This window comes from Epinephelus fuscoguttatus, linkage group LG13 (genome assembly GCF_011397635.1).
Source record: "Epinephelus fuscoguttatus linkage group LG13, E.fuscoguttatus.final_Chr_v1".
NCBI lineage: Eukaryota > Metazoa > Chordata > Actinopteri > Perciformes > Serranidae > Epinephelus > Epinephelus fuscoguttatus.
The window spans coordinates 1,221,735-1,236,613 of record NC_064764.1 but is presented as its reverse complement, the minus strand read 5'-3'; the positions used below and the strand labels follow the sequence as shown (position 1 = coordinate 1,236,613).

General features: G+C 44.0%; 1 protein-coding gene across 1 annotated transcript in view; it reads left to right on the top strand.

Annotated features, from left to right (window-relative positions):
- tmprss3a (transmembrane serine protease 3a) overlaps positions 1–14,879 on the top strand; it is a 117,875-nt gene that overhangs the window by 33,114 nt on the left and 69,882 nt on the right. The window contains exon 3 of the mRNA XM_049595158.1: positions 2,047–2,163. Coding sequence (XP_049451115.1) covers positions 2,047–2,163 — 117 coding nt within the window. The remainder of the gene's footprint in view (positions 1–2,046; positions 2,164–14,879) is intronic.

The window sequence follows — 14,879 nt, the reverse complement described above, 5'->3', positions numbered from 1 at the left end:
GAAGCATAAATTCAATCATCTGAGGTAAAAAGCTAACATTAAGCAATACACCAACTACAGTACGGTAGCAAACAAGTCTGTAAAGCCATGTTCAGTGTGATGATGTTCTATAGTCTCATTTCACCACTTGTAAGCAACCGCCTCTTTTAAGACACATAAAAGCTTTAAAACAGACGAGTGGAGTATTTACTGACATATTTTATGTCGTAGAACGAAGCATTTAAGTCTCTTAAGCGTGTGTTAATCACCATTTCAGACGTCAAACCAAAACCCATTGACTTAAAGATGAGGGAACCAGAAGCTCAAAAATGCTAACTCATTTCCAGGTTTTAGGACACATTACTGGGGCACTCTATACCTCCTTTTTGTTAATGGTCATGTGATATGCATTTTCAGGTGTGTTACTATGGATAGAGACTATTACTAAAACACTGCTATACACACATGTATAAGGAGATTGTTTCTTTTTCAAATATTTTATATTTAGTGTTGTTTATCAGTGTGGAGAGACACCTTCTGTCAGATATACTGGATGTGCACACCACTTTTAGGAATATTCTGAAGAGAAGATACTCCAATATCACCTGGTCTGTTGTAACCAGAAATGGGGGAAAGTCACACGTGCAAGTCTCAAGCAAGTCTCAAGTCTTTACCTTCAAGTCTCAAGCAAGTCCGAAGTTAGCTGTGGTGAGAATCAAGCAAGTCAAGTCAAGTCCCTGCTATAAGTCAAGCAAATCAAGTCGAGTCATTGCTCAGGTCAAGCAAGTCACAAGTCAAGTCATGTGTCACATACAAACATCTCCTCACAATCCGCTAGCTACATGTCTTCTGAATATGCTGTGAAAAAGTCTGGTCTGTGTAGACAGCCCAGGCTCCTCAAATGGCAACACAAACATTTGGGTCCAGGCTGCACCAACCAGCCAGCGCGAGACCAGCGAAAGCAAGCACACACACATGAACGCGGTGCCCATGTCCCACAGTCTCGGGCAAGCACGCACACGTGAACGTGGGGCCCAGAGAGGCAGTTAGAGCTACAGGCTACAATGAGGCTAAAAACAGAGTTCAAATGATGTTTTCCCAAACAACTTTTTATGTCGGGGCTTCAGGACATTAGATCACTACAGATGAGCAGAATGGAGATATTTTGTGGTTTCAATTAAGTGTTTTTGGACCTTTGAATCTGGGGCGCCATAAGCCTCCATTAGGTGGAGTTTTGTTGCTACCTCCTCTCCTCTTTGATCTCTGCAAATGTTGTGAGGACTGTAAAACTTCACCTGATCTCCCATCGGCATGAGGGTGAGTAGAGAGTGGGTGAATTTTCATGTTGGGTGCACTATCCCTCAAACAGGTGTGTAAATCCAGGGTAACTAGCAGTTATGGCTTATCACTGGTTCATGACAGAGTCACGGAGGATGAGGGGGGGAGGGGGGAGAGGGGAGGGGGGAGCTAGCTCCGTTGTGTTTGATAACATTGTTGAACGTAAACAGAAGTGACGCCCAATGGTGCTTAGCGTGCCTTCCATATTGAATTAAAGCCAAGACCTATCAAGTCATCTATCTCAAGTCAAGTCTCAAGTCATGAATACAAAGTCAAAGTCAAATCGAGTCTTTTATCAACGTTAGTCAAGCAAGTCTCAAGTCATCATATTTGTGACTCGAGTCTGACTCGAGTCAAATCATGTGACTCGAGTCCCCCATCTCTGGATGTAACCCTTTTGTCATTTAAGCTGGTCTCAGTAGAAGTGAACAAAATATAACTTTATGCATTCCAATCCACCTTTGCTGTTAGTACTTTAAACTGCCACTTCACTTTTTTTATTTTCTCTTCATATTTGCCACAGAGTGATATGCTGACATACATTATTTATCAGCACCCATCAGTGAAACAGACAAAAAATATACTAGATGGCCTTTGTTGGTCTTTAACAGATTTTCTGTACTAATGGAGAAACTCCATCATTAATTTCTCATTTAGTCTGTGTTTGATCACCCTCTCTGTCTGTTTGCCTCCCTCCTAGTGCGTGTGTGTGTATGTGTGTGTTTACAGTGGGTCTGAGCTGCGTGGGGAAGTTTCGTTGTGGCTCATCGTCTAAATGCATCAGCACCTCGGCTCAGTGTGACGGAGAGGTGCACTGTGACAATGGAGAGGATGAGCTCGGCTGTGGTGAGACACAAACATCAACACATATATGGGCTTAGTCATTCAAAATTTTATACAGTACTCATGGAAAAGTTTCAAAACCCTTTAAGTTTAAAATTCATGCCTCTTACTCTTTCCATCTGTGTGTTTGTCTGAACGTTCCCATTAGACAGCATTGTACCCCTATAGAGAAGCCCATAGGAATTCATGTATTAAAAAGGTGTAGGCATTTTCAGCAACCTTTACATCAACAAATTATCAAACTAAACTATCATAACCCTACATTTAAGTGTTTGATTATTCATTTCACATTTAAATGCCTGTTTTCAGTGTCCTGGTGTGTATGTGTGTCTTTCCTGACAGACTTTGTTGCCACCATTTGTTGTGTTGCTGCTGGGTTGCTGTCAAGGTATTGCATTGACAAGAGTTTCACTAGCAAGGATCACGCCACAACAATATGAAGTTAAACGTTTTAATGAATGTTCTGAGGTATGAGATGATGTTGATGGTGAGTGAATGTAGAGGGGAGGGGCAAAGATGGATGGAGGATGTCGTCAGCCAGGCTGGTCCAGAGGGTATGCTGGATGCTGGGCAGAAGGAGACTCAGTGTGGGGGTTCCGTCTCAGCATTTTCCGCCCAAGCTGATTATGGACCCCCAAAAGAGTTGGATTTTATAAGCTCAATTGGATGTGAGCTTGACGTAGATCGTTGAGGTTGTTATGTATGTATGTGTGGTATGCATGAGAGGACCAGCGACCTAGGACCTGGATGGTTTGATCAGAGATGCCCATTCTGGCTGTGGTGGAGGCTGCACCAATGCGGAAGGAATGGCTCAAATAATGTTCGGAAGAAATGCCTGAAATGCGGAGGACTCTGTGTAGGTGTTTCTGGAACCAGAATCGGGTGGCCATTTTTCCTGTTTCAGTGAGAAATAGTGGGTGTTGAGGTAATGCGCTGGAAGCATACCTGGAGTGGATGTATTTTGTCAGCAGCTCGTATGGGCTGAGATAGGAGTTGAGGAGGAAGAGGTAGATGGGGAAGGAAATGCCCAGTTGATCGGTTTTGGTCCTTCGGAGTGTGAATATGAGAGAGTCAGAGGTATGGATGGTTATGTCGGACATACTGGGATGACGAGAAGGGTTGTAAGCGGAAGAAGCTGGGGCGAATTCGGAGCATCTCAGGAACCCAAAGAAAGCCAGCAGGAACATGGATTCGAGGGTTAAGTCGACCATCAGGGATATGTAGCCTGAACGTAGAGTGTGGATGCAGAGGCTGAGAAGGTCAGAAGTGAGTGGTAGGCGTCTAGTTGGAGGCACGGGCTCCTGTTTGCGCAAGCCTTTGACTGGCATGGTAACGTGTGAATGAGAGGTGGCTGGACAAGGGGAGCCAGTGACTAGTTTATGGAAACAGTTGATTCCTGCTAGGTAGGTCTGGATAGTGGATACTCGGATGTTTAAGATGGAATGAGCATGGGTGATGAAGTTGCAGATGGACGTGATGTCGAGAGAGGGAAATTATGAAAAGCGAGACAATGAGTCAGCGATGCTGTTGTAATGACCGGGAACGTGAGCTGCCTGGAGAATGAACTGTTGTTGAGCTGAGATTAGTGTGAATCTGTGCATGAACTGCATGATGATGGGAGAACGAGATCGCCCTTTGTTAATGATCTCTACGACTGCTGAGTATGGATTTTTTGACCATTCGTGCCCCCAAAGAATGGCAGCTATGATGATGGGATATAGCTCGTGGAGTGCGGATGAAGGAGAGCGGGACTCTGAATCGAGAGAGCTAAACTCTGGGGGCCAAGCTGAAGCAAACCACCCCCTCCATAGTAGCCGCCGAAACCTATGGAGGGAGCTGAATCTGTGTAAAGTTGGATGTCCTCGGGCTGCGTGAGGTAGTCTTCGTAAAAGAACGAAATAACATTCCAGGAGGACAGGAAATGCTGCCACATGCGCATTTCCACTTTGCAGGCATCATCTAGGGTGACTCTGTTGTGGAGTGAGGGGACGGTTGCTGCTTTAGTCAGGAGGTTAGAGAGGAAGGATTTTGCCTGAGGAATTATGCGAATGGCATAATTGAGATGGCCAAGGAGGGCTAGCAGCTGGTGTTTGGTGCATCTGTCTGCCAGGAGATAGTTAGATAGGAGCAAAGTGATGCGTTGTATTTTCTCGGCTGGCAGAGAAGCCTGGAAGGCGACTGAATCGAGAGTGATGCCCAAGAACTCAATGGATGTGTCAGGACCTGAGGTTTTCTTTTCAGAAAGAGGAACACCGAGTTCCGAAAAGGCTTTGATGAGGGTAGTGAGCTCGTGGCGAGGGGGTGAGGATGGTGGAGTGACGATGAGAAAATCATCAAGGAGGAGTAACACATGAGGGAGTTTGTGGTTGTTGACCAAGATCCAGCAAAGGGCTTCTGAGAGTGACCAAAGATCTTAGGACTTCTGCATCCGAAGGTGAGGCGTACTGAGAAGTAAAAACTTCCTTTCCAGCAAACGCCGAAAAAACGCCAGTAGTCTGGGTGAATGGGCAGAACTTTAAATGCGCTGGTGATGTCAGCTTTGGAAAGCCAGGCCCCGCCTCCTGCTAGACGGATGAGGGTGATGGCGTGATCAATGTTTGTGTATTGCATGGAGAAATCTGGGCATGGTATGACGCTGTTGATGCTTGGAATGTGTGAGCTGTGTGGTGAAGATAGATCAATGATTAGCCTCTTTTTGCCTGAATATTTCCGAGTTGCAATGCCTATGGGACTGATGCGGAATATAGGAAATGGGGGACTGTCAAATGGCCCTATCATGAAACCCTCTTTGACTTCCTTAGCCAGCAGGGTGTCGACAGTGTGAGGTTCAGCGAGAGCGGACTGGAGGTTATGACAAATGTGTGAAGTGTCAGGAAGTACTTCCATACCGGGATGGAAACCATGTGTGAAGCCATTGATGAGAAAATCAACAAATGGTCTATCGGGATGATGTTGTAGAGCAGTGGCAAGAATGTTTACCTTAATGGGTGTGCTGAGGTGCCGTGCTAGTGCTGCATGTGTGGTAGGATTGTGAGGGCAGGTGGTCCTGGCGTGCGCACCTCCACAGAAGGAACAGACGTGCAGGAAGCGGCAGTTGGAGAGGGAGCAGCCCAGGTGGTTGAAATTATTGTAGACCATTCTTCCTGCCTGGTAGAGGACTGTTTATCTAACCCCTTAGGCACGGGGACATTGACTGAGGGACGTAAGTCTGCAGGCTTAAGGATGATGGAAGGTGGGGGTGCAGCTGCTGATAAGCGGTTGAAAACTGAGGTGTCGCGTGAAGAAGAAGGACGTGATCGAGGTGGTGGGGCACTGACTGTACATGTGGTGGCAGGGTGGGAGGGGGCTCCGCACAACTCGCAGGAGAGGGATGTGCGGGCGGCGAAGATGCGACAGTATAATTCGGAATCGAGAGTGCCCCACTATGTTCCTTGGTTAAGTTGTATGCGGCCAGCTGCCTGATTAGCGAAATGGACGTGGTAAGAGTAAAACCCTGTCCCTCCGAACCGTAGTGCCATGTCGAGTTATGTCGATATTGACAGCTCAGGTCTCCATGCAGGGAAGGCTGAGCAGATGACATCTCTGTAGAGTGAAAAGGCAAGGGCGAATTCAGTGGGAGTCAAGTCTTTGGACCGAGAAGGTAAAGGGTGGCGGAGCTGCACATAACCGAAATGAGTGTGAATTTCTCTGGGCTGACTGGTGTCTATGATGGATGGCTGAAGGAGTTGGGCTAGATCAACTAATTACCAGTAAGAATTTCCTGGCGTACGGTGGGAGAGACAGGAGAAGGCCGATAGAGTGCTGAAGCAGGTTGGCTGGGTGGTGCTGCTGTGGCGAGAGTGTAGTTAGTTGTACAATCGGAAAAAAACATTTGGGTATTGGGGAAGGGAGGGGGTAGGGAGGGGAAGGGGAGGGGGGGAGAGGGATAGAAAAGTCGGAAGAAGGGAAGGAGGCTGTGCAGCTTGTGGTGGAGCCCTCTGGCTTGTTGCATTGGGCTCTTGACCTGCTGTGCTGCTGGTGAGAGCAGATAGGGGAGCAGAGGCCATGTTGTTTTGGATAGCTGAAGGAAGGGTAGAGGAAGGGATGATGAGGGTCTGTTTGCTGACGTGCTGACGTATTGTGGTAAGCGAGTTGTGTCATTTCCGGTGTTTATGTGACAGCATCTCTGTACTGCTCTTGTGAATTCTACTAGCCTGCTTTCTGCTTTCTCACTTCAGTTGCTTTAACGTCTACTCCAAGTCTTAACCCATACTAGTTCTGTTTAAGCACTTATAGCCTCCTTTCTACAACTTTCTCGCAAATCTCTTAGCTGTTGTTTGCATGTTACTAGTCTTGGTAGCTACATTAGCTTTACAGCTAGCGATGGCTTCTCCCTCTGCTCTTTCTTGCTCGGTGTGCCAAATGTTCAGTTATGCCTCTGCCTCCTTTAGCGACAGTGGTAATTGTAACAAGTGTAGCTTATTTGCTGCATTGGAAGCGAGGCTTAGTGAATTAGAAGCGCGGCTCCGCACCATGGAAAACCATTCAGTAGCTGCTGTCGTTAGCCAGTCCCCTGTAGCCGGTGCGGAGCCACATAGCATAGCCTTTGCCTCTGCTAGCTGTCCTCCAGTAACTCCCGTTCAGCCGGGAGGTTGGGTTACGGTTCGCCAGAGGCACAGCTCCAAGCCGAAGCCCATGGCTCACCACCAGCCTGTTCACATTTCCAACCGCTTTTCCCCACTCAGCGACACACCCGCTGAGGATAAAACTCTAGTTATTGGCAGCTCTATTCTGAGAAACAAATGAATGAAGTTAGCAACACCAGTGGCCATAGTCAAATGTATCCCTGGGGCCAGAGCGGGCGACATTGAATCAAATTTAAAACTGCTGGCTAAAGCTAAATGTTAGATTCAGTAAGATTGTTATTCACGTCGGCGGCAATGACACCCGGTTATGCCAATCGGAGGTCACTAAAATTAATATCGCCTCGGTGTGTGAATATGCAAAAACGATGTCGGACTCCGTAGTTTTCTCTGGACCCCTCCCAAATCTGACCACTGATGACATGTTTAGCCGCATGTCATCATTTAATCACTGGCTGTCCAGGTGGTGTCCAGCAAACAATGTGGATTTCGTTAATAATTGGCAAACTTTCTGGGGAAAACCTGGTCTTATTAGGAGAGACGGCATTCATCCCACTTTGGATGGAGCTGCTCTCATTTCTAGGAACCTGGAAAATTTTATTAGTAATTTAAATCCCTACCAGCCATAGTTTTCATAGTTTTATACAAATGGTGTCTGTCCCCCGACCTCCTAAATTATTTAAATCTAAAATTAAACAAAGAGGAGTTGTACATAACAACCTCATAAAAATTAAACCTCTTCTGTGACAGAAAGACAAAACAGGAGAATTAAATGCGGACCGTCAAATATCAGGTCTCTATCGTCTAAAGCAGTGTTAGTAAGCGAATTAATATCAGATAATCATATTGATTTACTCAGTCTCACTGAAACCTGGCTGTGTCAAGATGAATACGTTAGTCTAAATGAGTCCACTCCTCCCAGTCATAATAATACCCACATTCCTCGAGGCAGCGGCCGAGGAGGGGGAGTTGCAGCCATTTTTAACTCTAGTCTGTTAATCAGCCCTAAACCTAAACTAGATTATAATTCATTTGAAAGCCTCGTTCTTAGTCTTTTACATCCGACCTGGAAAACCTCGCAGCCACTTCTATTTGTTATAGTGTACTGTGCTCCTGGCCCGTATTCTGAATTTGTATCTGAATTCTCAGAGTTTTTATCCAGTTTAGTTCTTAAATCAGATAAAGTTATTATTGTAGGCGATTTTAACATTCATGTCGACGTTGATAATGACTCCCTGGCTACTGCGTTTATCTCATTATTAGACTCCATTAGCTTCAGTCAGGGTGTACATGAACCCACTCATTGTTTTAAGCATACCCTCAATCTAGTTCTGACGTATGGAATTGAAATTGATAACCTAACAGTCTTTCCACAGAATCCCTCGCTATCGGATCATTATTTGATTACTTTTGATTTCTTTTTACTCGATTACATGCCACTCAGCAACAGTTACTATACTAGATGTTTATCAGATAGTGCTGTCGCAAAATTTAAGGAAAAGATTACTCCGTCGTTAAATTCAATACCAAGTCCTTCAGTAACAGAGGTTTCCCATACTGACTTTAACCTCTCCCGAATTGATCATTTTGTTGATAGCACCATAGGCTCGCTGCGAACAACACTCGACTCTGTAGCTCCTCTTAAAAAGAAGTTAACAAAACAAAGAAAGTTCGCTCCTTGGTATAACTCTCAAACCCGTAAGTTAAAACAAATCGCAAAAGTTTGAAAGGAATTGGCGATTAACCGAACTGGAAGAATCTCGTTTAGTCTGGGCAGACAGTCTCAAAACTTGTAAGAGGGGCCTCCGCAATGCCAGAGCAAACTATTACTCAGCTTTAATAGAAGAAAACAAGAATAACTCCAGGTTTCTTTTTAGCACTGTAGCCAGGCTGACTGAGAGTCCAAGCTCTATTGAGCCTTGTATTCCTTTAGCCCTTAGCAGTAATGATTTTATGAGCTTTCTTAATGACAAAATGCTAACTATTAGAGGCAAAATTCATGACCTCCTGTCCTCAGATAGTAGGCCTACCTATCTAACCTCAAACACAGCTGTAAGACCTAATATATATTTAGATTGCTTCTCCCCAATTTCTCTTCAAGAATTGACCGCAGTGATTTCTTCATCTAAATCATCAACGTGTCTCTTAGACCCCATCCCAACTAGGCTACTTAAGGAGGTCTTACCTTTAGTTAACACTTATATATTAGATATGATCAATCTATCCTTATTAACAGGCTATGTACCACAGTCTTTTAAGGTAGCTGTAATTAAACCTCTACTAAAAAAGCCCACCCTGGATCCAGAGGTGTTAGACAACTATAGACCAATATCTAATCTTCCCTTTCTTTCAAAGATCCTAGAGAAAGTAGTCGCAGACCAGCTGTGTGATTTTCTCCATGATAATAATTTATTTGAGGAATTTCAGTCAGGATTTAGAGTGCATCATAGCACTGACACAGCACTAGTTAAAATTACAAATGACCTTCTGATTGCTTCAGACAAAGGACAGGTCTCTGTACTTGTTTTATTAGATCTTAGTGCAGCAGTTGACACTATTGACCATCAAATTCTGCTACAGAGACTGGAACACTTAATTGGCCTAAAAGTTTCTGCACTAAGCTGGTTTAAATCTTATTTATCTAATCGTTTTCAATTTGTATAAATTTCTAACCTCTTTAAGTTTCTATAAATTTCCATTGTTATGCGGATGATACACAGTTGTATTTATCTATGAAGCCAGAAGAAAGTAATCAATTAACTAAACTCCATAACTGCCTTAAAGACATAAAAACCTGGATGAGCACCAATTTCCTGATGTTAAATTCAGACAAAACTGAAGTTATTGTTCTTGGCCCCAAACAACTCAGAGACTCTTTATCTGATGACATAGTTTCTCTAGATGGCATTGCTCTGGCCTCTACCACTACTGTAAGAAACCTCGGAGTAACATTTGATCAAGATTTGTCTTTTAATTCTCATTTAAAACAAACCTCACGGACTGCATTTTTTCATCTGCGTAATATTGCGAAAATTAGGCCTATCCTGACCCGAAAAGATGCAGAAAAATTGGTCCACACTTTTGTTACCTCAAGGCTGGATTACTGTAACTCTCTATTATCAGGTAGCTCTAGTAAGTCCTTAAAAACTCTCCAGCTAATTCAGAATGCAGCAGCACATTTACTAACAGGAACTAAGAAATGAGATCATATTTCTCCTGTTTTAGCCTCTCTGCACTGGCTCCCTGTAAAATCCAGAATTAAATTTAAAATCCTACTGTTAACTTATAAAGCTCTAAATGGTCAAGCTCCGTCATATCTTAGAGAGCTCATAGTGCCTTATTATCCCACCAGAACACTGCGCTCTGAGAACGCAGGGTTACTCGTGGTCCCTAAAGTCTCCAAAAGTAGATCAGGAGCCAGAGCCTTCAGCTCTCAGGCTCCTCTCCTGTGGAATCATCTTCCTGTTGCGGTCTGGGAGGCAGACACCGCCTCCACATTTAAGACTAGACTTAAGACTTTCCTCTTTGATAAAGCTTATAGTTAGGACTGGCTCAGGCTTGCCTTGTACCAGCCCCTAGTTTGGTTGACTTAGGCCTAGTCTGCCAGAGGACCCCCTATAATACACCGGGCACCTTCTCACCTTCTCACCTTCTCTCCTTCTCTCTCTCTCTCTCTCTCTCTCTCTCTCTCTCTCTCTCTCTCTCTCAATTCAGTTTCAATTCAATAACCTTTATTGGCATGACTGTAGATTAACAATATTGCCAAAGGCATTAAAAATTTACAAATAAAGTACAATAATAAAAGTAAGTCAGAAAACTATAAAAAAAGATTAAATATATGATATATAATACAAAATACACCAATCTACAATACAATACACCAATATATAATATAGAAAAAAAAAGAATAAAGAAAAATGTAGATTGTGAGTTACAAGGACTGTAAATATAGACAGGTGTGTCAGGTGTTGATGGTTGTCCCTCAGGCTGTGGCATAACCTGACATATTTTGCTGCTGCTAAGCTGCTGACTCTGTTCTCTCCAAGGATGTGTTGCATTTTAGTTTGATCAGGCAGAGAATCAAAGTCAGTGACTTTATGTTTTATTTTTGAGAGGAAGTCGGCTCTGATGTGTTCATACTTGCTGCAGTGCAACAGGAAGTGTGTCTCTGTCTCCACTTGTCTGTGTGGACAGAGCTCACACAACCTGTCCTCTCTGGGCAGCCAGGTCTGCCTGTGTCTGCCCGTCTCTATGGCCAAGCTGTGGTCACTGAGTCTGTACATGGTCAAAGTCTTCCTCAGTTTCTCATCAGTCACGGTGCTCAGATATTCTGCCACCGTGTACTGTCTGTTTAGAGCCAAATAACACTGAAGTTTGCTTTGCGTTTTTGTGGTCGATGTCCAATAGTTAATGTAATGTTCTTTTTGTTTCTCTATAATTTGGTGGGTCCAGATTGTGTGAGGGCTGTGCTGAGGTCTTGTGCTGTTAGAGGAGCTGAACCTCAGGATTAGCTGGCTGAGGGGGCTCTTCTCCATGTTCTCCTCTTGGCATTGCAGAGCTTTGTAGTGGTAGGAGCTGGGGTCACTTGTTTTAAGGTGTTTATAAAATTTGATGGCTCTTTTTTGAATTCTAATTAAAAGGGGGAATTGGCCTAGCTCAGCTCAGCACCCGTTGTTGGGGGTGTTCCTGTGCACTCTGAGGATGCTCTTGCAAATCTCTGTATGCAGGATTTCGATGGGGTGTTTGTCCCATTTTTCAAAAGGACCCCACACCTCACTACCATACAGAATAATTGGTTCAATTATAGATTTGAATATTTTGAGCCAGATTCTAATGGGTATATTAATGTTTGAAGATTTCTTTATAGCATAGAAAGCCCTTCTTCCCTTCTCTCTGAGATCATCAACAGCCAGGTTAAAGTTTCCCGTGGAGGTGATGTGTAGTCCTAAGTATGTGTAGTCGTGTGTGTGCTCCAGCCTCCACCTCATGAGAGCCCAGGAAAAACCTGGTTTGGTTTCCCTGACCCCTGGGTCGTTTCTGGAATATCATAATTTTGGTTTTGTCCAGATTAACTGTCAGGGCCCAGGTCTGACAGAAGGTTTGCAGGTGATCCAGTTGCTGTTGTAGTGCTTCATTTGATGGAGCCAGCAATATGAGATCATCTGCAAAAAGTAGGCATTTAACCTGTGTGTCAGACAGAGTGAGACCAGGGATGTCAGATAGTTCTAGTGATTTGGCCAATTCATTGATATAAATGTTGAAGAGGATGGGACTGAGACTGCAGCCCTGTTCTACTCCTCTACTCTGGGGGAAGAAATCTGTTTCCATGTTGTTAATTTTAACAGCACATTTCATATGGCTGTTCATGGTTTTGATGATGTCATAGACCTTCCCCCCTACACCCTTCTCAATTAATTTTAAGAACAGTCCATCATGCCAAATTGAGTCGAAAGCTTTTTTGAAGTCTACAAAACAAGAGAAGATTTTCCTCTTGTTTTGGTGGACATCTTTATTAATGAGGGTGTGAAGGGCGTAGATATGGTCTGTTGTTCTATGTTTGAGTGTGAATCCTATCTGGCTCTTGCTCGGGACATCATGTTCTCTGAGGAAATCTTGCAGTCGGCTGTTTCGGATGCTGCAGAACAACTTCCCCAGGTTGCTGCTGACACAGATGCCTCGGTAATTGTTTGGGTTGAATTTGTTTCCACTTTTAAAGATTGGTGTGATGATTCCTTCACTCCAGAGGTCAGGGAAATGTCCAACGCCCTGAATAAGGTTAAATAATTTTAATATGGCAATGTTAAATTTATGGTCATCAAATTTTAGCATTTCATTTAAAATGCCATCAGGACCACTGGCTTTCTTTGGCTGCAGTGTTTTGGGCCGAATTCAGGGGAACAGCAGTATACAGACTTTCAAAGTGATTTTTCCAGATGTCACCATTTTGAATAGCCAGTTCTTCTTTTTGTGGTTTGCTGAAAGAGTGCCATTTTTTCCAGAAGTCACTGGAGTCAGTGGACTCTTCAATTAACTGATGCCTCACATGCTGTTCTTTTTTAGTTATGAGTGTTTTTCTGTATACTCTCGGTGTTTCCCAGTACTGGAGGCGGAGCTCAGGGTTGTCAGGTTGTCTGTGTTTTTGATTTGACACATTTCTGAGAGTTTTTCTCAGTTGTCTGCATTCTGTGTCAAACCACTCGTCATTGGTCGGGTCTTTTGGTCTGTGGTGCTGGCGCTTTTTCAGACTGGATAAGTCTGTCACATGGTCAAATATGTTGTAGATGTCCTGTACAGCCTGTCTGAGGCTGTCCTGATTGAGGGGATACGAGGTGGAAAGAAAACAGTCTAAATGGGATTGAAAGATTGGATTTTTGATTGCTGTCTGGTATTCGTCTTTGCTTTTGTTTGTCCATTTATAAGGTTGTTTTCTGTAGGTCAGATTGCAGGGTTCTACTGTGTGAGGGTCGTTTGCTGTCGCGTTTTAATGTAGAGTGTGATTTTACTATGGTCTGATAAGGGGGTTAAGGGGCTGACTGTAAATGCTCTCAGGTAGAAGGGGTCTAGGTCGGTGATGCCATAGTCTACTGTGCTGTTGCCAAGAGGAGAGCTATGAGTGTAAAGACCGAATGAGTCCCCTCAAAGTCGACTGTTAACCATGTACAGACCCAATGTTCGGCAGAACTGCAACAGTTGCTGCCCACTTTTATTGACAGTTTTGTCAAAGTTGTTTCTGCGGGGTGTGAAGGGAGGGGGATGCTGACTTGACCAGGTATATGTTTGTCTCTCTGTGTGCTGATAAAATCTGGTTCTGTACCAGTCCTGGCATTCAGGTCTCCACAGATCAGTACACTTCCCTGGCCCTGAAAGTAACTAATCTCATCTTCGAGAATGGAGAAACTGTCTTCATTAAAATAAGGGGATTGTGATGGGGGGATATATGCTGCACACAGGAATACATCTTTATCTGTGGTGATAAGGTCTTTTTTGATTTGGAGCCAAATTGAAAATTCTCCTTTTTTGATTAATTCAATGTATTGTACAAGGTTTGCCTTATACCAGATCAGCATTCCCCCTGAATCCCTTCCTTGTGTTACTCCCTTTAGTTTGGTGGAATGGGGACATTATCTCTATGTAGCCTGAGGGACAACCAGTGGAGACATCTCCTCTACACCAAGTCTCTTGCAATATAAACACATCTGCATTTTCTAACTCTCTAATAAAGTCTGAGGTCCTGCTCTTAAGGCCAAGAGCAGAAGATCTCAGACCCTGAACATTCAAACAAGAGATGGCAAAAGATTTAGATTTCATTTAAAACTCAAAAGGCTGCATTTGGTGATCAAAATGAGATAAACTACTAAGTCAAAGAAAATAATTTAAGAGTATCTACATGACATATTATAAAAGGTAACAAATCAATAACTGGTATATTAAGTAATCAATACTTATGTACAATGTAAATGTCCTTTTTTTTTTTTTTTTAAACTGTATGAGAACAAGAAATACTCTAATAATAATTCATACAGTGTCTATTGTGGTACCTGTCCAATCAGATGAGAGCAAAGCAGGCTGAGCATCTGCTGAATGTCCCTCAGTTCATTGTGTGGGGGGGTGGTTAAGGTTGGTTCTGCTGCTCTCCGGACCACCTGGGCATAACTCAGGGGGCCAGAGTGTGGCTCTTGTCGCTGTGGTTGGGGTGGGGCCCCTAGGGACAGGGGTGACTGTGGTCTGGCTTGCCATCATGGTTGCCTTGGTGGGGTCTGATTTGGACATGATGTGGGTGGGGCTGAGGGTGGTCTTGTCTCCATTGTGTTGGTCTGGATGTTGGTTGAGGATGTCTTGGTGTTCTGTGGGGGTTGTGGGCTGATGTGCTCTTTCTGCGGGCCGTGGATTGGTCTCTGTTGAGAGCGACGCTTTTCAGTGTTTGGGCGAAGATGGGGACTGTGCTTTTAAACAGATGGACGTGGTCGCAGAGACAGCTGATGTCCAGGGTGGGGTGGTGGGCTAGGTGGACATTGGGTCTCCATGCACAGTCTCTGGACAGACTGCTGTTGATCTTGTGGATGGTGTCAGGGTGGAAGTCTTTCCTTGGGAGCAGAA